This window comes from Triplophysa rosa, linkage group LG23, assembly GCF_024868665.1.
Source record: "Triplophysa rosa linkage group LG23, Trosa_1v2, whole genome shotgun sequence".
In the NCBI taxonomy this organism is placed as follows: domain Eukaryota; kingdom Metazoa; phylum Chordata; class Actinopteri; order Cypriniformes; family Nemacheilidae; genus Triplophysa; species Triplophysa rosa.
Genome location: NC_079912.1, coordinates 11,309,657 through 11,332,695, shown reverse-complemented (window position 1 = coordinate 11,332,695; position 23,039 = coordinate 11,309,657). Strand labels below are relative to the sequence as shown.

General features: G+C 37.7%; 1 protein-coding gene across 1 annotated transcript in view; it reads right to left on the bottom strand.

Moving 5' to 3' along the window:
* trpa1b (transient receptor potential cation channel, subfamily A, member 1b) overlaps nt 1-17,273 on the bottom strand; it is a 22,151-nt gene extending 4,878 nt beyond the window's left edge. The window contains exons 1-22 of the mRNA XM_057322735.1: nt 17,166-17,273; nt 16,461-16,579; nt 16,096-16,258; nt 15,159-15,334; nt 14,120-14,227; nt 13,889-13,997; nt 13,107-13,252; nt 10,994-11,130; nt 10,099-10,147; nt 9,762-9,861; nt 9,105-9,205; nt 8,742-8,911; nt 8,294-8,458; nt 7,874-7,988; nt 5,894-6,060; nt 5,577-5,670; nt 5,435-5,494; nt 5,241-5,339; nt 2,690-2,760; nt 2,312-2,465; nt 842-931; nt 347-516 (exon numbers count right to left, since the gene is read on the bottom strand). Of these exons, the coding sequence (XP_057178718.1) occupies nt 347-516; nt 842-931; nt 2,312-2,465; nt 2,690-2,760; nt 5,241-5,339; nt 5,435-5,494; nt 5,577-5,670; nt 5,894-6,060; nt 7,874-7,988; nt 8,294-8,458; nt 8,742-8,911; nt 9,105-9,205; nt 9,762-9,861; nt 10,099-10,147; nt 10,994-11,130; nt 13,107-13,252; nt 13,889-13,997; nt 14,120-14,227; nt 15,159-15,334; nt 16,096-16,258; nt 16,461-16,556 (2,540 nt within the window). The 5' untranslated portion in view covers nt 16,557-16,579; nt 17,166-17,273. The remainder of the gene's footprint in view (nt 1-346; nt 517-841; nt 932-2,311; nt 2,466-2,689; nt 2,761-5,240; nt 5,340-5,434; nt 5,495-5,576; nt 5,671-5,893; nt 6,061-7,873; nt 7,989-8,293; nt 8,459-8,741; nt 8,912-9,104; nt 9,206-9,761; nt 9,862-10,098; nt 10,148-10,993; nt 11,131-13,106; nt 13,253-13,888; nt 13,998-14,119; nt 14,228-15,158; nt 15,335-16,095; nt 16,259-16,460; nt 16,580-17,165) is intronic.
* Between the last annotated feature and the right edge of the window lie 5,766 nt (nt 17,274-23,039).

Here is a 23,039-nt window from a genome sequence, read left to right as displayed (position 1 = left end):
ATATATATATATATATAAATTTATTGTATATTAATTTGATTGAATAAACAATTTGTGGAATGGGTCGTGTAACTTTGTTGTATTTAAGTTTAGCCACGTAAAGGTTCTTCTACTGGTAACCCCAAATAATACTGACTAGACATACTTTTAACTTGCTAGTTTATGTAATTCACTTGTTATTTCTTTTGTTTACTATCAGTAATAATCTTCAGGGACTCTATTCTTTGCGGATGTGTAGCGGAAGTTAAGTTTGGGTCACAAAAGCGCACATGCGGAGTAAACCTTTTTTTGTTTATGTTGTTGCTTTGAAACCGTCTACATTCAAATTTAAAGCTGATAAACATACCTTTGGAAGTACAGCAGAAAGCTGACCCATGAAGTCAGGATTGCCACAGCTCCAGCTTCCCATTGCCATGTATTTTCTAGATTGAGGCACATGGGAATAACAAAGACCAGAGAGCTTATGGCGGATGTCCAGTCAGCAGGGTTAGAATAGTCGGTGAAGTAGTTTATTCGCTTCAATGTGAAAGACAGAAGGGGTTAAATAAAGTCACCTCAGGGTTCCAAACATAGTGCAATTTGAATACCCTACTCAGGGGAAAAAGCACAGAACAATGCATGCAAAACCTGAGTGATGTTTTGATAAGTAAATCTCTTGGCATACAGTGCTGCATTCAGTGTAAGGGAATCCCTGAGGTAAAGTTCAGTGCATGTTTACTCCATTGCATGTACATTAAACGTGCATTATGTCATTTATGATTGGTGAGGTCTGATCGCCCTTTCCTGAGCGTTTTTGTGGTATTTGTATCGATGCATCATGGGTAGTGATGACATGACTTACCTGCTGAGCCAACTGCACCAGCTCTTTACAAATGGCGTATACGTTCATGACACACACCATGATTATACAGACTGAGATTAAATATTTTTGCTGGAGGAAGAGAAAGAAATACAAGACATTATCCCTAAATGAATCATAGGTAACATTTACATAAGTGTCACATTCAGTATTCATGCTTATGTAACTAAAAGTACAGTATCAACCTACTAACCTATAATTATTAGATGACAGTAATGCCTTTAATATGAGCAAAGGTGTAGTCATGTTTTCTTTTTTATTTTATTCTACTACAAAACCTGTATCTGACTGTTATGTATAATACCTGTCAAAAATACATAAATCACCAAATATCTCTTTTCATATCATGATACTCTTTCACAAAGTGATATTAACGCCAACACCTCCACCGTTTCATTGTTCTCCAGGTAAATGGTCATATGCATACATGATATTATGACCTTGAAGGTGACGAATAACCGAGAATCTAATTAATGCCATTCAGTTCATAATGACACTTACTAAATTAGGTAATGGGACAAGTGCAAGGTTATAACCAGAGCACTGCACACGTGAGGACGATTATGAAAGCGATTTTGAATGATAGCTCATATAATTAACCTGTCAAAGCGTAACAGATTAGGCCAACATTGAAACAAGAACAATGGGTCATTGTGACCAGGCACTACATAGTGACAAATAATACCGCAGGCAGATAATGGCACAGAGATGACAGCACTGGTGTGTTTAAAGTAACATCTCCCATGTGTTTTGACACCATTGAAGTGTAGTACCACATTAAGAAGACAGCTGCTGGGTAAACTGTCGGATAAGCATTACCACTTAATATACACAATATGATTTTTAATACGACATTTAATGAGGAGGCCTGTAAAACTTGGCACTACAATTTAGTGTTAGTGCTACAAATGCAGAATTTAATACTTTAGGGTTAAATGTGTTTTTTTATCTCGTCAGCATTATCGTCTACAAATCTTAGAAATCACAGTATAAACTATTTTCACTCAACACATCGCTTAAAGGTCCAGTGTATGAAATTTAGCGGCATCTAGTGGTGAGGTTGCGAATTGCAACCCACGGCTCACGCCACCGCTTACCCCTCCCCTTCGAAGCACTACGGTGGCTGACACAGGACTTAGATTTCGTCACGCTTTCGCTTCTTTGCCGAAGGAGATAATGTATTTACGAAACGCGCTCTTGTAGAGCAGTTTGTCCGTTTAGGGCTACTGTAGAAACAACATGGCGAATTCCATTTAAGGGGACCCGCGGTGTACATAGATAGAAATAGCTCCTTCTAAGGTAATAAAAACATAACGCTTCAAAATGTAAGGTCTTTATACACCTCTGAACACATATTATATTGCATTTCTGTCACTAGATCCTCCAAAAAATGACACACTGGACCTTTAAAAGACTGAAGAGAGTTTTGGAAAGAATTGATCTACTGCATACCTCTTTGAAAGATACAGGCACCATGGTGACAGATGTAGAATTGGTTGAAAAGTCCTGGCACGGTCTCAGACTAAGAATGAGGTACGTGAGCGGCAACAAGCCAAGCAGATATATAGCCAGGTTGAGCAAATGAACCTTGCTGCCATATGCTTTCCTGTCAGAGTACAACAAAATATTCTATAATGTTCTCTGTAAACCAGACAAAATGCTTGAAGTAATCTCACAGACCCACCCAATTGGTTAGCTGCTGTTTTAACCAAATGCAAGTCAATTAATAAGATGGGGGTGTCCACATTCTTTTGGTCATGCAGTGCAGGTCATTATGAGTAGTTCATTATGAGCAGGACTGTAAGGTCCATGTGAACGTCTTTAACATACCACTTCATCTCCAGGTATTTTTGGCTCAAGGGGTGAGTCAGAAGCTCCAGTCGGTTGTATTGCACCATGGCCTACAGACACAAGAATTATGATGAATCATTCTCACACCTTTTTTAGAAAGTAATTACTCAGACCTTTGCAGACGTGTTTAAGAAAGGATATAAGAATATATTTACAGTATAAGGGTTAGTTGTCACATGAGGGGGCTACCACAAGGGGCAGATTTTCAGATTCTAAAAGGTTCTTAAAGGGACAGTTCACCCAAAAATGAAAACTCTGTCATCATTTACTCACCCTCTTGACATTTCAAACCTGTATGACTTTCTTTCTTCTGCAAAACACATAAGAAGATATTTTGAAGAATGTTGGTAATCAAACAACGGCGGTACCCATTCACTTCCATTGAATGGACACAAAACCAATGCAAGTAAATGTACGGTTGCTCTGTTACCAACATTTTACAAACTATCTTTGTGTTCTGTAGAAGAAATAAAGTCATAAAGGTTTGAAATGACAGGAGGGTTAGGAAATGATGACAGAATTTTCATTTTTGGGTGAACTCTCACACAGACAGAAATGTGCGTTTTTCCACTAGCGCTTTTTTTACATGTTGCTTTCAAACACAATTCATAACAGCCCCAGTCTCCCCAAATGCCATTTTATATGTAAGGGATAATGTACAGGCAGCCAGTTGTTATCGCAGAAATAAGCCAGGACAGTGGGATCAGGACCCGACGCTAAGCGGAGGGTCTTGTATCACACCGAAGGGGCTTATTTTGCGATAACAGCCGGCTGCTTGTACATTATCCCGCTTAATACATGGCTACTTGCCACATGAGAAAAAAACTGGACATGAAATGTGAATTTGAAATATTTTATTAGCTCATTTTTACCGAATGCAGACCTTCCGCGAGGAAAAGCTGTTTACTTTTACGTTCAAAAGTTACAAACAGGCAATTTTGTTTAATCATTTGTAAATATAATGTCATATATGTTTATATAAGGCCAATTATATTTAATTAGTCAAAATGATTTGCTGCATCCGGGTTACCGTGTGCTATTAGTTTTGAGCAGTTGTTATCTGGGAATAACGAACCTGCAAATGTCGCGACTGGCCAATCGGAATCAAGCATTCCAACGAACCGTGTTATAAAAAATAAGCAATTAGCCACAAACGAGCTGTTCCTGGTTATAAAAAACACATCTGCATAGTCTTTCGAAGGGAACAGTGGCTCAAGTGTATTGTGATCAAAGTGCATTTGTAAAAAAAAAGATTAAACCTATTTTTACACAATTAGCTACACTAGTCACAATATCCTACAGCCTTTGCTAAGAATGTTAATATATTGTGTGGAATTTTACCTGCAAAGCTGCCACAACTCTTACAAAAGCGTTCTGATGAACAACAATATGAAGTATGGCAATTTTTTTACACAGTAAGCTCTATGGAAATAAACTGTTGACTTTTAATCAGCACTGCCATTTCAAAAAGGCACTATAAGTGCATCATTTGACAATGATAAACAACCGACACCCGGCATTTCAACCTGAGTTGCCACTGTCATCCATTACAAAGCATTATACCATATACCATATGTTTGAATACTGGATTCTGATTGGCTGGAAGGTGTGCATGAAAACCATTTAATGCACAGGTAGTTCCAGTTTGATCAACATTTGAAATTACAAAAATAACCGTCATTTTTACCTGTCTGATCAAAAATTGCACTGTAAATATCAATAACAGCTTTATCTTGTTTTTAACTTGGCGAATGACTGTAGTATAAGTGGGATAATCCACAGCTAGTCGTGCATTAAAGGGGTCATATGGCACGAAAAAAGGTGTTTTTCTGTGTCTTTGGTGTGTTATAAGTTGCCCATGCATGTATTAGACACATAAAATTGCAAAAATTAAAGTGTCGAAGCAAAAGATGCATTCTATCTAAAAGTGAATGCTCACCCAGACCTGCCTGAAACGCCTCGTGTAACCACACCCCCACAAATCTACGTCAGTTCGTGGTATGATTTGACTAAGACCTGCCAAATGTATACGCCTGTAAGGTGGGCGTACCTGTCAGTACAATTGCTTTGGAACCTGATGTTCCAAATATGGTAAAAGGCGTCACATTTCCGTCACATGCTTGCAGTATTCGACCAATCACTACGCACTGGTTAACTGGCCAATCATAGCACACCTCGCTTTTCAGAGCGATGACCTCTGTAAAAAATCTGGGAGATAGGAGATACAAACATGCACGGTATGTGGAAAATACAGCGTTTTTGAACCTTAAATCGTGTATACACATTGCATTACATCTAAAACAAACGATAATATTCGTTTTAGCCCTGTCATATGACCCCTTTAAAGGATTTTAATGCACGACTTGGAGGCCAAGAACCACCCGACGCGAAGTGCGTTAAAATCCTTACGTAAAGCACACGTGTATGTAAATATGTTTAACCTACACGTGAGTCTCCTATGAAATAAGGATAAATAAACAGATGAAAATAGTCATTTACATCCGATTCAGAAAGGATTGCAGAAACTTACATTAAGAGCTGCCAGTGGAAGGAATTTCATAGTTTTGTCTGCTTCTGCAAACTTCTTCAGCTGTATGGGAGCCTGAAGCCACTGGAAATCATACGTCATCTGCCAACGGCATTGAAGCCTTTTAGCCTCAAACATGCAATTTTTTGAAATGTCTTTAGGTCATTATTAAAGTTTAACGTTTGTGCAAGGCTTACGTGGTAGTCTGGACTGTTGGCATCATGGTCTGACTCCTCAACGCACAGATCTAGAAGATGCTGTTGAGAAGAGAGGAGTTTCAGTTCACAGGATCTTATCAATTGTGGCCGACAGATCTTAATGTGGAATTATCAGACAGACCTTGAAAGACTCTGGGAGGAATTCTACGAGGTCTATCACAACGCAGCGGGACGTTGATGTTCCCTTTTTGAATGTCTGTATTGCCTCAGAAAGCCTAAAGTGAATTCATAATGATCAACTCCTGATATACTGAGAGAAATATAAAGTACAATATGTTTTAGTAATACCGGACTCTCTTATATTAACATTTTAAAATCTACATTAAAAAGGGTTTTTTAGATCACTGAAATGCATTGTAATGTATTCATTAATGTGTTTTGGAGTAAATGTGCAGCAGAAACTGTAAGAGATGATCACCTACATAAGTGTTTTCTTACCTCTCATGTTCGATGACGGCATTCACTACATCTTTTTTTTCGCTGCGCACGGCCTCATGCAGGAAGGAGCTGTCTGCGTTGTTGAGAGTCATTTCAGCTCCTCTGTTCAATAACAATATAATAGCCCCTACATGACCCGCTTGGGCAGCAACGTGCAGAGCTGTGTTCTGTTAAAGGATATGACTCAAAGGATAAAAAAATTTTCTAACCATTCTACTTTGAATCGCAAAAGACAACTGTATCCATAATCTGTTGTCACATCGCTGTCACAATTGAATTACAGTATAGACAAAAATCAAGCGTACAGCGTTAGTTCTGGCAGGTCACGTGAGTCAAGCCCGCATCAGCTGATCCTCATCTTCCTATAGAAATATGACGCAATCACAGCTTCCGTTTAAACTTCATTCAGCTAACAGCAGCTTATCACGTTGCTCAGGACCAGTTTACCCTCCTCCATCCCCAGCTCCACTTTTTCCACATTTTCAATTGGGACTCGACTGTTATTCCTTTTCACAGTCTCAATTACATTATGTGTTACACTTAAATGTCATTAAGAAGAACTAATGACATCTGCTTGTTCTGTACAGAACCATACCGCCAATCTAAAATGTATGCTAATTGTCAATCATTTTTGACGGCAGTGAACCTGACAGAAATGGATTTTGCTTGATCTGTTTGGTGAATCCTTGTGTGTTGATAACATTCCAAGTGCTCTCACATTATAGAACCAAGTGAGATCTCTTAAATATTTCAATAGCATCTCCCAAACAGCAGTTACATAAAATAAAGATCAACTGCATAATCTTGAGATTTGATGGTTCTCCTTATAAATCTTGCTGACCTCATGTCTTCTACAGGGTTTCAGAGATCTCAACATTTGCATTATTGATAAATCTGAGCACAGTTTGAGACCAACTCTAAACGATCTATGTATATGCCCGGTTAACCGAAAATATATATCACGTGATTTATGCACAACTTGTGAGTGAAGTACGGTAAAATGCTGCTGCATCCGAAAGCCAGAGGGCGCTCTCGTGCAGAAACTCCAAATACGCACTGCAGAAGAAGACCATAACACACAACACACGTAGCAGTAGGAAATGCCTAAGGACACGTTTTTATCACCGATCCTCAAGCCTCCTCAGGTATTTTTATGATAATAAAGTATATTTATAATGATCATGTTTGACGGGTGTTGCTTTTTCAAATGCACATTATAAGCGACTCAAACTCGCACTGCTTTTAGATCGAGCAGCATTTCTACTGATCCCAGAGCCGTGCTTCACGCACAAGCTACGCATCAATAAAATAAACGATACCTTGCATTATCGCAGCCAGCTCGGTTTCAGCAGGATTTGGTGGTGACCGCGGTTAACCGGGCACATGTCAGCTATTACATAATTTCTATTCCATTTATGTCTATTCCTATTTCTCCAAAGAATGAACAGTTGATTCAAAGTTCACACTTAAAGCAGCACTTCACCCGAAAAGGAAAATTCTGTCATTATTTACTCACCCTCTTGTAATTTCAAACATGTATGACTTTCTTTCTTCCGCAGAACACAAAAGAAGATATTTTGAAGAATATTGGTACCTGAAAATGGCGGAACCCATTCACTTCTATTGTATAGATGCAAAACCAAGTCAATGGATACCGCCGGCTACCAACATTCTTCAAAATAGCTTCTTTTGTGTTCAGCATAAGAAAGTCATACAGGTTTGAAATGACATGAAGGTGAGTAAATGATAACAGAATTTTCATTTTCAGGTGAACCCATCCCTTTAATAAAACACATTAGATATGTCCATTAAGTCTCCAAAGCATTTAAAAGAGCAATACATTTTTTTTCTGTTGCTATATGAAATTTTTATGGTCAAATTTATTTGGGGGGTTCATAATTTTTTCTTGGCTTAGTGATTGTGTTCTCTGCACTGATACTGTTCTTTGGTCCAATGTGATTTAGGACGTTCACAACCTACCCCATCTTCATTTGTCAAATCCAGCAGTTTAACGTTAGCAGCCAGGAGGATTTTCATTGTCTGCGTGTATCCCTCAGCCGCAGCATGATGTAAACAAGACCAGCCTTTGTAATCGCTAGAGATTAAAGCAGACGTCATGATGTAGCGTCCAGCTAAAGTCACAACGTAACCAACAGATTTTCCCTAGGTTCCTTTAGGCAACATCACACAAATAAATTGGAATGTTTCTTTTAAGATTGCAACATAATATGTGAAGCAAACTATCCAATGCAAGAGATAAATATGAACCATCGTCAACTATGAAATTATGAACTGTTAGTTAAACTGTTATGTACTGTAAAGGTAAGGTGTGTGATTTTGTTACTTCCCAAACAGACAATATTTAGCAAATAAGTTACCCAAACACCTGTCACATCTGACCTTTGAAAGAGAGCTCCCCTCCTAAGGAGCAGATCAACAACTTGAGTGTGTCCTCCCTTTGAAGCAAAATGGAGGGGCGTCAGACCCTTGTCATCCCCCTCGTTCAGCATCTTGGAGTCTGTGATGGAATCCAGCAGCCTGTGACATGTGTTTATACGCCCATATCTAGAGACAAGGTGAAATACCATTTTGAGTTTGAAGGGTTGGTGAACAGATATTCTTTGTTCAGTTGTTTAAATTGTTCAAATTCAGGCTTTAAAAGGTAGAGTATGGCACTACTAAATCCAAGGCTGCTGAGAAACTCGGAAACGTTGAGAAAATGCAAGGCCTGAATGCACAACAAAATGAATAAAAGCATCTGCTTAGATAAAAAATAAGCAGACAGACTGTTATAAGAGGTAATGTTAATATATTGTGCATGCATTGACTATGCAACAAAAGTTCTCACTCTGCAGCAAAGTGAAGGGCCGATTTCTTCTCCCGTGACTTTTGACCCAGAGGGATATTGAGACCCAGCATGTTTTTGACCGAGTCGTGGATGCCAAGTTTGCAGGCGTAGTGAAGAGGAGTGCAGCCCTCGACATCCTCATCAGACAACATTTCTTTCACTGTGTTACTCTGGAGGAGGCAATGAGCTTTTAGAACAGTATACGCTATGTACGCATAGGTTTAAAATGGTACATTATGTAATCTAGCACAACAGGGTCACCTGGACATTTTATTGGTGCATTTGCCTTCAAACAGAACTCAATCAGAGAAGAATCGTGTTATGAATCTGAAAAACTGAAAATAATGTTTTTGAATATTTTACCTGTAAGACTGCATCAGGTAGATTTTTCAGACCTTTGGGTTGAAGAGTGGCAAAGTGGAGGAAGTTGCGTCCCCCTTTATCTTTGATTTTGAAATCTGCACCTTTTACAATACAAGAAAATGTTAAATATGCCGAAGTATGCAAATGATTTCCTTGTGAAACAAAATGGTTGCTGGTTTTAGCTATACTCAAACCCAAGTAAGACCATAAACAGCAAACTGTTTCCTCAACAGAGATTTGAGATGAAATAAAGACAATGGCAAATTTATATAGGGATACTTCACCCAAAAATAAACATTCTGTCATCATTTACTCACCTTCGAGTTGTTCCAAATCTGTATAAATTGCTTTGTTCTGATGATCACGGAGAAAGATATTTGGAAGAATGCTTGTAACCAAACAGATCTCATCCCCCATTTACTGCCATAGTAATGAGACCTGTTTGGTTACTGACATTCTTCCAAATATCTTTCTTTGTGTTTAGCAGAACAAAGAAATTTATACAGGTTTGAAACAATCTGAGGGTGAGTAAATAATGACAGAATTTTCATTTTTGGGTGAACAATCCCTTTTAATTGTTAGACGACTTTGATTCTTTAAGACAACAATTCACTAACGGGGTATTATGTCTTCTTTTGAAATCATAAGCTGCGTTACCTTTTGACAGTAAAAATACCACTGTTCTCCAAGCACCAGAGCTGGCTGCCAGCAGCAGAGGCGACAGTCCCTTGCAGTCCATACAGTTAATTTCTGCTCCCTTTACCAAAACAAATAAAAGCCATTCACATTCAAGGAATTAGGGGCTGAATCGAGGGATGATAAAATGATGAAATGCTGAATGACACAATCAAAAGATTCTCATCAAAAGATTCACTCAAGCTTTTTATCAGTTTTATGGTTTGCAGGGTGAATATACAGCATGCAGAATTAAGGTTGATTTCAGCTGCATTCGCAGCATATTTTATAACAGAGAAACCCATTCACTCATTCTTACCTTTGAAACCAGATATTCAGCCAATTCAATGTGATCAAACAGTGTGGCCCTATCGGAAAGAGAACGTAAAGCAAAAGACATTGTTAATCATTGACAAATGGATATTAATGAACAACTGTATCACAAAAGAATATCACAATAGCATAGACATATATACATACAGTAGACATTTTTCAAAATATCTTCTTTTATGTTCAGCAAAAGAAAAAAGTCATATACGGTTTTAAAATGACATGGGGCTGTGTAAATAATAACAGAATTTTCATTTTGAAGGTAAACGATCCCTTTAATACATACTGTATAAACACAGAACCATATCTCACATGAAAGGTTTCCTATTTCTTCAAGAATATAAATCTTGGCAATTTTTACAACCAGAGGCTGTGCAATATTGTGGCATCTTGCAAAAAATGTTTTTACTGTGAATGACAACAGAAACTGAAGTGTTGACTGTTACAAAATGGCGGACGTGTTGAATGTGGGAAGCTGGGAAGGTTTTTTTTATTCACCTTTGTACAGCACTTTGGTCAACCTGTGTGCTGTTTTTAAATGTCTTCTATAAATAAACTTGAAACTTGAGGGACGCTTATCACCAAAAGTTAATAAATATTTAAATGAAATAAATAAATATAATTTAATAAATAAGTAAAAAATATTAAAATTAAATACATTTCATAGCGCTTTCTTGAAGACTATACAGTAAGATGAAAAAGTGAAAAATCCATTCAAATTTTCAGAATTAAAAAAATAAAAGTAACATTTTTCTTAAAGTGCATTATATGTTCCTTATGATCTCATCATGCTCCTATACACAGTGCACTTTATTGTCAGTAAACCCCATTGTCTGCTGTGGTCACTTAAGGATGTTTTGTGAGAAGCATGGCGTCACACTGACCTATGTAAAGGGGTCTGGTTGGCTCCATCCCTGATGTTGATAATCTCTTCCACTCTGTCATAGGACGAAAGCATGATTTTGACCGCCTCCGTGGCACCCTGAGTGCAGGCAAAGTGGAGGGCCGTGGATTTGTCACACTGAGAAAAGATAAAGGCCACAAACACAGACATTGAGAAGGAAACCAGCTATTAGCCTGACATAAGCAGAAGAGGCAGCTTAAGGTAATGCAAGAGGAGCGCAATCTTTCAGTTGCTCTGTACCAGTAGTGCAATCCATATTGAGAGAGAACTCTGAATTGCTGTGGCAATGGACAGCACGGCGGAGCTAAGTTATAGATGTAAGTGGCTGCAATTTGTATCAATTTAACTATCTGAAGCTATTACTGAACGCATCAACCCTGCTGCTACGGACTGAGGACGACAAATAGCGGAGTCTGTGTGTGCTTGTGACTGTGTGGTGGAAGAGTGGCAGGGAGATCAACAGTCAATCAGGAAATTAGCCCGTGTATTGGAGGAAATATAGGCATTCCACATTCATCCCGCTGTTGTCTGATATATAGGGTTATATGTACAAATGCTCCACTTTAAATCACTGTTTTCATGCTAAATAAAAGGCTGTTACAGCATAGATTTATTTTGCTGACTGTTAAAGCATATATTCAATTCGAGTTTTGGTGTTAAGCATTATAAAAGCACCATACTGTACAATAAGCCTACAGTCAACATGATCTTTTCCAATTTAGGCATTTATGAAGCAATATAAAATGAATTACAGAGGCTGTTCTCCCCTTAAAAAAAGGGTTTTCGTGCAAGCTTATTAAAACCTGTAGTTGTGTCATTCTCACAAAATTTCCCCATGTTTTACTCACCCTCAAGGCATCCTAACTGAATATGAAAGTGACCTATTTGTCAGGTATAGTGACCTCTGCATTTTACCCATCCAGAGAGTAGTTAACACACGCACAGCAAGTCGTGCACATATGTACACCACCGGGGAGCAAGTAGGGGTAAGGTGCCTTGCTCAAGGGCACCTCAGTCGTTACCCGCCGGCCCTGAGAATCCAACCGGAAACCTTCTGGTCACGAGTCCGACTCTCTAACCATTAGGCCACGACTGCCCATTTCAAAAACCTTTGAAACATCACAGCAGTGATGACTCTACTAGATGTTTTCAAATGACAAAAAAGAAAACATTGACAGAACATTTATGTGTAATAAAAATAAATAAAAAGTGGGAAAAAATCTAGAAAAAGATAAACATGCTAGGGTATTGAAATATGTAGGCTGTTACGGCAATGAGATTTTCAACATGTCAGACCTTGGTTTAATTCCTTAAAAGAAAATCTGTTGATACAAATCTTTTTTCCATGAGAAACACCCAGTTAAGTTTAAGCACCCTATATCTGGTGTTAAAAAAACTACAATCAAAATTTGGTTTCGTTTATACATAATGTGTGAACTTTTTACATGATCCCCTACCCAACATTTTTCCCATATTTGTTTTTACATTTATGCCTTTGGATAAGCGACTTACAGTGCATTTAAGGTATACATTTCATTAGCATGTGTGTTCCCTGTGATCGAACTCAAGATCTTTGCACTACAAACCACAACTATAGGATTTCCAGATTATCACGCAGATTAAAACCCACAATGCACTAAGGCTCAAATTTCTGTGGCATCGCCTGCTGCTAATTTAGTATACATTATCCATTGCAACTCAAAATGTTGGTTCGGCTTGAAGTTTCACACTTCAAGCAAAAGGCACATGCTCTATTCTGTAAATCTTACTGAATCCAGATGATTTAGCCATTTACAGTATAGTCGGTGGGGTTTGCGTTCCATCTACAATAATTATGATCCCACTCATCATGTACATTATATTTCACGATGATCAAGTTTGTAATAGTTGTCATTAAAGATGCAACTGCAAGCCAAAAACTTGGCAGGAACACACAGTCGTGTTAATATACTCATTGTAGTAACTGAATTCTGCTGTCATAAAGCAATAAGCCCCAAGAAGCACAGGGTTACGGGGACTCAACCAATCAGATTCAAGGATCAGAACTGATCGTTTTATAAGAACATTTTTATACCTGCCGACAGAGCAGTTACCTGTTGCTGATCCACTCGGGCTCCTTTAGCGATGCAAAGTTTGATGACCTCTATGTTCCCCCCACGTACAGCCAGATGAAGGGGGCTGCTTTTGGTCTTGTCCAGATAATTAATGTGAACTAAAGTGGAAATACCCATTTCTTCTCCTTGAGGTGGATGAGAGAAATGTTATTTTGTTTTTATTTTGTATTTTACAGTTTGTATACACGACAAATGGGGTACCCATCAAATAAAAAATGTGTGTACGTAACATGACATTTATTAAAAACCTAAAACGACAGGCTAAAGTGTACCGCTGTATTTTCAATTCAAGTTTAAAGTATTTTAAATAACTCTGGATCTTCACAACATTGTCCCTCATACAGATTAATGGAGAGGCAGACAGAAATGACCAAATTAATCTGTCACGTCACGCTCCTCAATCACACTGATGGCACGACGGGTTTATTTAGCATCCGTGCCACACGCTGAAAAAGAAATCTTGTAATGATAAACGTTGTCAGTCATATCTGATATGTTTATCCTTCGATCTGCTTTGACTACTTCACTATTTTGCATTTAAAATCCATTGATCTGCAAATTTTTGAGAGTAACTTAAACAAAAATCGTGTCATTTGATTTTTTGCTGAATGTACAGTAGCAGTCTCCACAAATATTTGCAATACGTCTGGAACACGTGATTCTAGAGGACCACCCATGTATTGTTAAACATCATAGTGAATGTGCAGAAAAAAAGATGCGTCAACGTGAACTGTTAGAAAATGAATACTAAACCTGATTACCAATTTTTAAAGCCATTTCCATAGACTCTTTGGCACCTGCGAAAGCAACCGTATGAATGGCGTAGTGACCCAGTTTGTTCTGACTGCACATTTTTGCACCGTGTTTGAACTGTAGGTTAAAAAAAGAACAAGTTTTATTCCACAAAATAAAATATTGAGGATTCTGTTTTGCATGCCTAGTTTGCATGCAAACATTTGATTTGTATTGACCTGAAACTATTCTGTACTCACTAGAGTCTGGAAAGCTTGGCAGTTATTGCTGGAGCATGCCATCATCGCGGGGGTGTTACCCAGGTCCCCCTCCAAATTGGGATCTGTTCTGTCACAGGCCAGAAGGAGCTGTGCCAGAAACCAACAAATGATCACCAATATCTTCTCAAGTTGAGTACAAATGTCCTCAATCAATTTAATGTTCAGCATCTGTTCCTGACAGAAGTACTTTGAAGTTTTAAGCCTAGCTGTTCATGCCATTACATGTTTACTATAGGCACAAAATGATTTAGTCAAATAAGACATTTACCTACATCAATAAAAATCTTTTAAATGTGTGTCATGCATTCTGACTTCTTTACAATGTTAAACGTGCTGTCTTCTCATGCTTGACATGGTCAACTTGTCAAAAAACGAGTTGGCCGTGTGACGTAGTATTTCTGTGCTCGATACACTCCCCAGCATTCGTATAGGTTTCGGAAAGTGTTTTTAGAACATAAAAATCCGTTTCGTAACAAATTTTCTTAGTCCCTTATTGGACAATTCTCCCAGAAAAGCACGCCCACGCGTCAACCAAGGAGAGCAGGAGAAGGAGCATGCACACACGTCACCCAGCTGGAGCAAGAGAGAGAGATCACTGCGTTCGCGAAGTTCAGCTGTGTTTGTTTGTTCACTGCATTTCGTTGAGGAATGTTATATAAACGGTGGATATAACGCTGGATTTGGAGATCGTTTGAAACTGATAGATGGAGCAGTGAACCGCACGCGGTAAGTGAAACTGAGTTATATGTCTGTGTTTTGTTGGCAATGGGTGCGCACGTGCTTTAGTTAATAATAAAATAATAAAAACCGGTGTGAAAATTTTGAGTGATCTATCCGGGATTGTGTGTAAATGACTTGATCCCAGCGGTTATCAAAAGGAAATTTTTTGGTTTACGCACTGATTCCATTTCCGACTGCCATTTATTTTTGATAACATTTTACTCTAATGCTGGTTTTGATGAGCAAAGTTCTGTCTGCCAGCCCTGAATGAAACCCTGTGGCATAACATGAAACGGACCTCTACCAGATGGTTGTATTTGTTTGTGACAGCCAGATGCAGAGGAGCCATCATGGCGGTGTTGAGGATGTTGGGGTCAGCACGCAGCTCCAGCAGTAATGCACAGCTCTGCGTCTGATTCCGCTCCACAGCCCAGTGCAAAGCGGTTCTGCCCTGTTCATCCTGCGCATTCAGCTCTATGAAGCAAAAATATTAAACATATGTTGTGGTTTTCTTCTATAACGTGAAGAACTCTTAAAGGCGTTTAGTAAGCTTTACTTTGATTGGCTGAACAGATTAGCCATCATATTTCATTCTACAGTTTATCCGCTGTTTTGAAACTCTGTTCCCTTTTGAGCAAAATATGCTCTTTGAATATCATTTTGTCTTTTTTTGTTGTTGTATTATACAAAAGAAGTTTGTTCAGCCTGGTAACATAGGAGTGTGATCCCAGAGGAGATTATGCGATTGTATCTGATCATTAGAGCATAATGAGACATTGATCTGGTCCGAATAGCAAAATGATTGAGTGAGTAACCATCCTAAGGTCTAAAGACAGGGTTTTTCCTGCATAGAGAAATTGGAGGCGGCCGCCTCAGGCTCTCGCCAAAATTATGTTGCAACTTGCGAGTCTTAACAAGAAATGCTGCGTGCATTTAACAGACTGTCATTTGTAACTGACTCAAAGTCACTTTGGTTAAGCCACTTAAAGGTACGGTAGGCCTATACGTGTGTGTGTACAAGACCAGGATGGCACCACCTCCGCCTCATTTTGAGCCAGGAAAAACCCTGAAAGATCTATACTTACATACTGCAATTAGTTCAAAGCCGATTAGTTCAAAGGCTAAAAAAAGAGGTGAATGTGTTTTTTGTTATTATGGTTCAAGCATCATTATATGCAGATTACAAAGAGTGTGCAGAAATGAAACAGTTTTAAAACTGCATCAGTAAACCTCACCCTCAGAGCCCACAACAGAAACTATGAGCCGAATTGCATCCAGGTTTCCACCGGCTGAAGCATAGTGCAATGGGCTAGCTCTATTCTCATCCCTGGTACTCAGGTGTTCCCGACTTTTCCGTCTCAGCCGGTCGACGGCTGAAGCATTTCCTTTAAAAGCCAACTGGCAAGAGAACAGATTATGAAAATCTTAAGGACAGGAAGAAAAGCACATTCATTGGCAAAAACAATTGTAATGGATAGAGATGCAAACAAAACACACGTGCTGTCTGAATCTTCTGTAAATGTTTGCGCTCTCCCCACCCCACATCCTCTAAAACCCATATGTAGGAAAAACAGCATAAATGAAACAAAACCACACACACCTCAAACACATCTGCAGAATCCAAGCTTCCATCCTCATCATTTATCACACACTTGTAGAAGCTGTTTTGCCTCACAAACTCTTTTCCAATCTGCATTTGGTGAGCTTGTTGAGGTTATTCTGTAAACACAATTCGATCAAATATTTGACTATCCGCAGATGAGACATACTGTATGCTTGGTCACATTCACTGGGGTTTCCTTTGGCAGCTGCTGTTGTGTGAGGTTGAACTGACAGCAGGTGATTGGTCAGTGCACATTTACCTCACCGCAAGGTGAAAAAGAAACGCCACTCTGATGTGAGTTTTCAGATTCTAATCTTCAGTTTTTTTCCACACTTTAGAATAATAACGTAAACAAAATTATCCAATGACATAAATGTAACTAAAGGAATTATTTGGGGACTATAAAAATCAAAACACAAGAATTTGAAAAAGAAAATACTCTTGTGGCTGGTTTCACAGATTTACGGCTAGTCCCACACTAAAATGAATGTTTGAGCGGTCTTAACTGGAAATAATTTGCCCTAACAAATCTCAAAATATATCTGTGCCATTGTTTTGTTTCAATGTGCACATCAGTTATATTTCTAAAGCATTTGTTTATAACGTAAATATACTAATTTAACTAAGACATCTGGTTTTAGCCAAGCCTTGCCTGTGAAACTGGCCCTTGGCATTTTATCAACCAGCTTCTTGATGCCTCACCCTGGGAAACCAAAGAGCTATTCTGGGCACTTATTGGCTGCTTTTCTTAACTATTTGGTCCAAGTTATCCTCTTCATAAACGTTTTTATAAAAATGTTTGTACTGAAATGAATATGTTGGCACTAAATACATTTCAATCATTCAGGCTTTAAATAAATTCAAAACCTGTCAATCAAGTGCACTAAACGTTTGAATGGCTGTACCCTACGTTTAATTGTAATCACCACACCTTTATCAAACAAAAGCCAGCATGCACACTGCGTTTAAAATCAATAAAAAGTGCATCATCAGTAAAATAAAGAACGCTATACATTACATATTTTGGGGACATGTTTTATATGTATGGTCTAACCCCTGCGTCTCCGACTCCGACGTTTTTGCAAACGTTGACGATATTTCTAACTTTTTAAAAAGCGAGACACGGGCGCTACGGAACGCGAAAGAGACCAATAAAGTCGCTGAGAAATAAGTGAGACTCCGGCGCCATGGTGAACGATAACACTATCTAGTACAGCCCTGCGAGCTGGCCATCTAACCAGGGTGTACCTCGTCTGTGACCCGAGTTGATAGGACAAACTTCGTACCCGTGGATTAGGAGAATAGATGGATGTCTACACAAAAAAGTCATGATATTTTGAAAGAGGTGTAATACAAAAACGCACTTTACTGTCATTCACAATCTCCAAGGTGAGCGTGTTGCTCGGCTTCCGTAGAGAACGCGAACTCGCACTCCACTCGAGAGCTGGTACACGTGCGAGGTGAGTTGGTAGGCTTGATATCAGAGCAAAACCAAACACAATGTTGACTTGTAAAGCCCTTTTTGTAATGACAATTCAATTATTTACGCTTCTACTTATGCTATTATTTTCTCAGCAATATTGATGTGTGTCACTGAAATACGTTTAATTAACCAGCATATCATGTAATTTGATTTCATAGATATTTAATATTAATTGTACCACAGCTGTAATGAAGATGTACACTGCGCTTTCCAGGAGCTTTTACAGCTTAAAAAATGAAAAAAGCAATAATCTTGTGGCACTTTGCCAGAGATGTTCAGGCCATTTGGCTCTCATAATATCCATAAAACACAGAAACGAACCTTCCACTTCAGTGCATATGTCCATTTATGTAAAGAACTGACTTGGAGAGTGAGAGGGCTGAATCGCTTTTAGAAAGCTAATTTCTGTCTTTTTTTCCAGATTTTTCCTTTTCACAACATCTTGCATATCCACATTGTCCAGCATTGTACTTGATGAATGTCGAATACAGGTACTGCATGGTTATTCAACTATTTAAATGAGTTAACCATCACAACATTTCAGCTAATCATAATGCTGATATTGAGTCACTACTACCAGTAAATATGCTCGGTTACAGTAAACAGGGAGGGACGGTATCAAATACACCAGACACACTGTCTGAACTATCAGAAAAAGCTTTAATCCGTTTCATCCTTTATTGGTGTTTACAGTTGTCCATTGAGTCCTAAACTGAGGTTTTAAGTTACTGAACCTTTCATCAAGATATGTGCTGACTAACATGCACTCTCAAAAGCTATGCTTTTAAATTTAGAACATGACATTCGCAGTCTGCATCATTTCGATGTGGCTATTCCTGGAAAAGTCTTTACCAAATACAAATTTAGTTTGTAATATAAAAATCTCATTAACAGGGAAAACACATCATATCCTCTGTCAGATAAGTGCTGTTAATTGATGGGTTTCGGTCTGTGTATTTTCATAGAGACACAGATAATACAGGAAGTCTTTCTGTTTTTAAGATGAAGCGGTAAAGGTTGCCAAGCAGCGAGCAAACAGTGGTGCTAAATAAGATGCACACGGGCTGCTGGACATGCAGCTGTTTGCTATCGGAACATGGCTCAACACACAGGTGTGTAGAGATGCAAATTGTTTACTTACATTTTCGTTGCTAATAAATCATTTTTATGCATTCTAATCATTTAAAACATGTAACATGCAGTATAAAAAGATTGCAGTGTGCCTTAATTGACCAGTTATCTATAATATAATTGGATTTCATTAAGTGTGCAAGCAATGCTTTTTTTACTAAACTTGTCTAACGTCCTTGACTAGAGTCAATTAATCATTATACACTTGGAACTAGAAACAATATATTTTTAAGACACAATAGTGACTTTGTGCTTACGGAACTCATAGAATAAATGTTAAATTAAATAAGCTAGCTAATCAGCTAAATCAGTAGTCATCAGTACTTAGTACTATAGCATATAAAAGCTTTCAGTTTCCATGTATGCATATGATTTAGCAAAGTGTAATGTAAATGAAATACACCATAATGTGGCTTGTAAATGATAACATGCCTTGTACAGTCATTTAAAACTATTGATTAAAATAGTCGTGTGTGGCATAAAGAGAGGAAATCATATCTTACCTAGATGATGTGTCTGCGCAGCAGTTGTGCAGTGTGGTCTTGCTCTCTCTCAATATGAAGGGAGTTATATAGTGTGTTGGTTGGAGATCCAGTTACAGTGGCTCTTACATGGAGGTAATTTCCTCTGATGTAATCATTAAAGGCCATGCTAATTTGACATGAGATTTTCGTTCTTAAAATGCTGATGGTAAGAGTTAATGTGAAGTCTCTTGACAATGGCCTGTGGTTTTAAATGTATTACTTCCCAGAATTGGAAAAAGGAAAATTGCACATTTCTATTGCTGTGTGTTTGTCTAACTGCAGGTTAAAATCGTTATTTGGGATATTTGTTTAGACCTTTATTATGTTGAAACAGGAAAATTAGAACATTAGAAGCATTTAAAACACGACTAAGATAGTTTAGTCAAAAATATGTGACTGTAAAATTAAAAGTCATTTTTGGTGATTTACTGTTTTTTACATAAAATCATACTACATAATGTAATGAACATTCCGTGAAAATATATCTTTAATATTTACTTGGAAAGGCCATGTGAAAGATTGAAATTATACTTAAATGAATGACTGAAATCAACCTTTGATGCCCCTATTTTTTTAGATTGTAAGACTTTAGCTGGGATTTCACAGACAGGGTCACGTACTGTATGTTATCCATGATAGCCTGAAAATATGTTTAATTTGACATTTTGGATTTTTCATTCCAACTTGAATAAAAAATAATTCCGTTAAAGTTAAGTTAAAATAATCCGTTTTTGAGTTTTAAAAATCAGTTGGGAGTATATAATAAAATGTAATAAATATTATTACTTTTACCTTTCACAACATCATTTCACAGTGTCACATGCTTTTGGCATTTGTGATAAGTTAAAAGATCAATATTTATTATATTTTTAAAGGCTTGTCTTCTAGATATCCACTTTTTGTCCCCAGCAACTTCAACCTTCAAACATTAAGACACATGATCTGGTGAAGCTCACGCTTCAATCTCTCATGAGGTACAGTAAATCCTCTCCATATTTTATCACAAAGTAGTGTAAGTAGGAGCTGGACTCCCTGGGGCGTTGATCATGTGGATTAAGCATCATTCCTTTGGGAAAAGAAAGGGTGGAATTAAAAGTAGGCATACTGTTTATCAAGAAGTATTATTTGATAAAATATATCATTAACTATAGGGATTATGCCGTATCATTGGGGATATCAAGAATTACCATGTACTTATACTGTGGATGTTACATGCTTGTTTAATGCCCGATACATTCTCAACAGTTACATTTTGTGTAGTTTAAAATTTGTGAACATAATGCATAAAAATTTGGTCACTCACAAGCATCAAGAGTGGGTAGGAAACTACTAATCAACACCAGGATGTTGCTCTCAGCAGTTTGTTAAACTTATCTAAAACTTTCATTACATCAACGGTCCATGAAATACCCTCAAGTAGAGAGAAATATTTATGAGATGTGGGCAAGAGAAATTTAGCCAGCTGTTCTTACTTCATGACTATTTATAAACATAAAAGTGTAAACTAAACACAGAGGCATACCCATCATGTTTGTGTTTTTAGCGGATAAACAGATTGTGCTGAATCCATCGTTCCATTTCACGTGCATTCAAATGTGGCAAATGGTATCTTAAAAAAAGTTCTTCATTAAAAAAAGTTATTCGTTAGTTATATAAATGAACCCTTTGGACATAGAGGTAAGAAAATAAGAAAATGCCCCCCTGTATGTTAATGTTTACACACTTATGTTTACACACTTTTGTTGGTGTACTCGCGCATGTTCTGTGTGAGATTTTTATCTTGCCGTTTATTGGCTGCTTTTCACTTTTGTGGAAACACCTGTTTGCATGTGTGAAATCATGAATAATTGTTTGCCTTCTCATGGTCATATTTCAGTAATTTCCTCCAAGAACATAATTGCACGTGGATTTTCACCACTGAGTAAATAGCATGGCAAAGGCCGCCATAAAAAGGCACAAAGGTCTAACAGACAGAGACTATTAGATTATGACATTAGACATTAAGAGGTAAGACAACACAGATAGCACCATGGCATAGGCTTAATGATAAAATCACCCATTTTATTCCAAACCTACATGACTTTTTTTGTCTACAGAACACAAAAGATATTTTGAAGAACGTTGGTAACCAAACACCATTGGCTTCCATTGTATGGGCACAAAATCACTGAGACATTTCTCAAAATATGTTCTTTTGTGTTCCACAGAAGAAAGAGTCAAGACAGGTTTTGAATAATATGAAAGTGAATAAATGATGACAGACTTTATTATTGGGTGAACCCTTTAAAGTAGTACTATGCCAAACAAATAGTTGTGGATAAATCCTGTTCTTTTCTTTGCTCGTTTTTATTGTAGGTGTAGGTGTGGCCTAATTCACATTGTGCACTATTCTAGTGAATTGTGGATAGTGTGTAAAATAGAAAACAGACAGTGATGTACTTTTTTCAACCAAAAAAAAGGGAGGAAATAATTTCACATCTGCAGTTGCAGTTTCACTATATGGCTAATATTGGCGTATAAATTCGTATGATCTCATTCGTACATTTTAGTACGATTTGCTTTTGCGCCAGTGACGTTAGGGTGGGGCTTCAGTATTGCTTTTATCTAATAGTCATATGCTTTTGTACGTTTCGCAATGTACGAATTTGTATGAATAAGCCACCTCATAAAATAGTTACGAATACGAATTGTGAGATCAGACGTAGCTGGTTCACTGTTTTGCTTTTAACCTGAAAACAGTGAATGTTTCCATTCCAGAAATATTATGTATTCCCTTAATGTTACTGAACCTTTTTAAAATACATAATCCATATGGTGGAGTAGATCATTTAAATGTATTTTTGATTAAGCATAACAATGCATGATTATATGGTTAGTTGCATTTTATTATTTGCGTTTTGGAAGTTTTTTCCTCCTGTCCGTTACCCTATCCGAATGTATACAGTTCTTACAAAACCATGGTTTTGGTGGATTTAGATTCTACCAGCGCTGTAAGCAATGTACCCAGTTGTCTGTACTTGAGTGTCTTTATACTGCTCCAAGAGACCTAATGAAATACAATCGTAAGAGACAAAAAATGTGATCTTTCCTCTAATGCAGAGATTGTCATGGGCAAACTCGCACATCTACAGAATAACTTGCCAACTACTGTTTAAAAGATTCAGGATCTGATTTCAAAGATTTCACAGAATGGTGCATATTAAGCCAATTTTGCCACAATTGTGAAAGTGACTAACACATGAACGTATATTATTGTAATAATAGTAGATTACTAAACTAAATTCAATTATGCAGATAAATATACAGTAAACATATAAACGTTGGAGACATAAAGTACAAAAAAACAGTTGAAACCAAATTACCACAGCCGCTAATGTAACTGTGACATACCACTTACGTACATTATGCAGTAGTCATTATGGATATGACAGATATAGA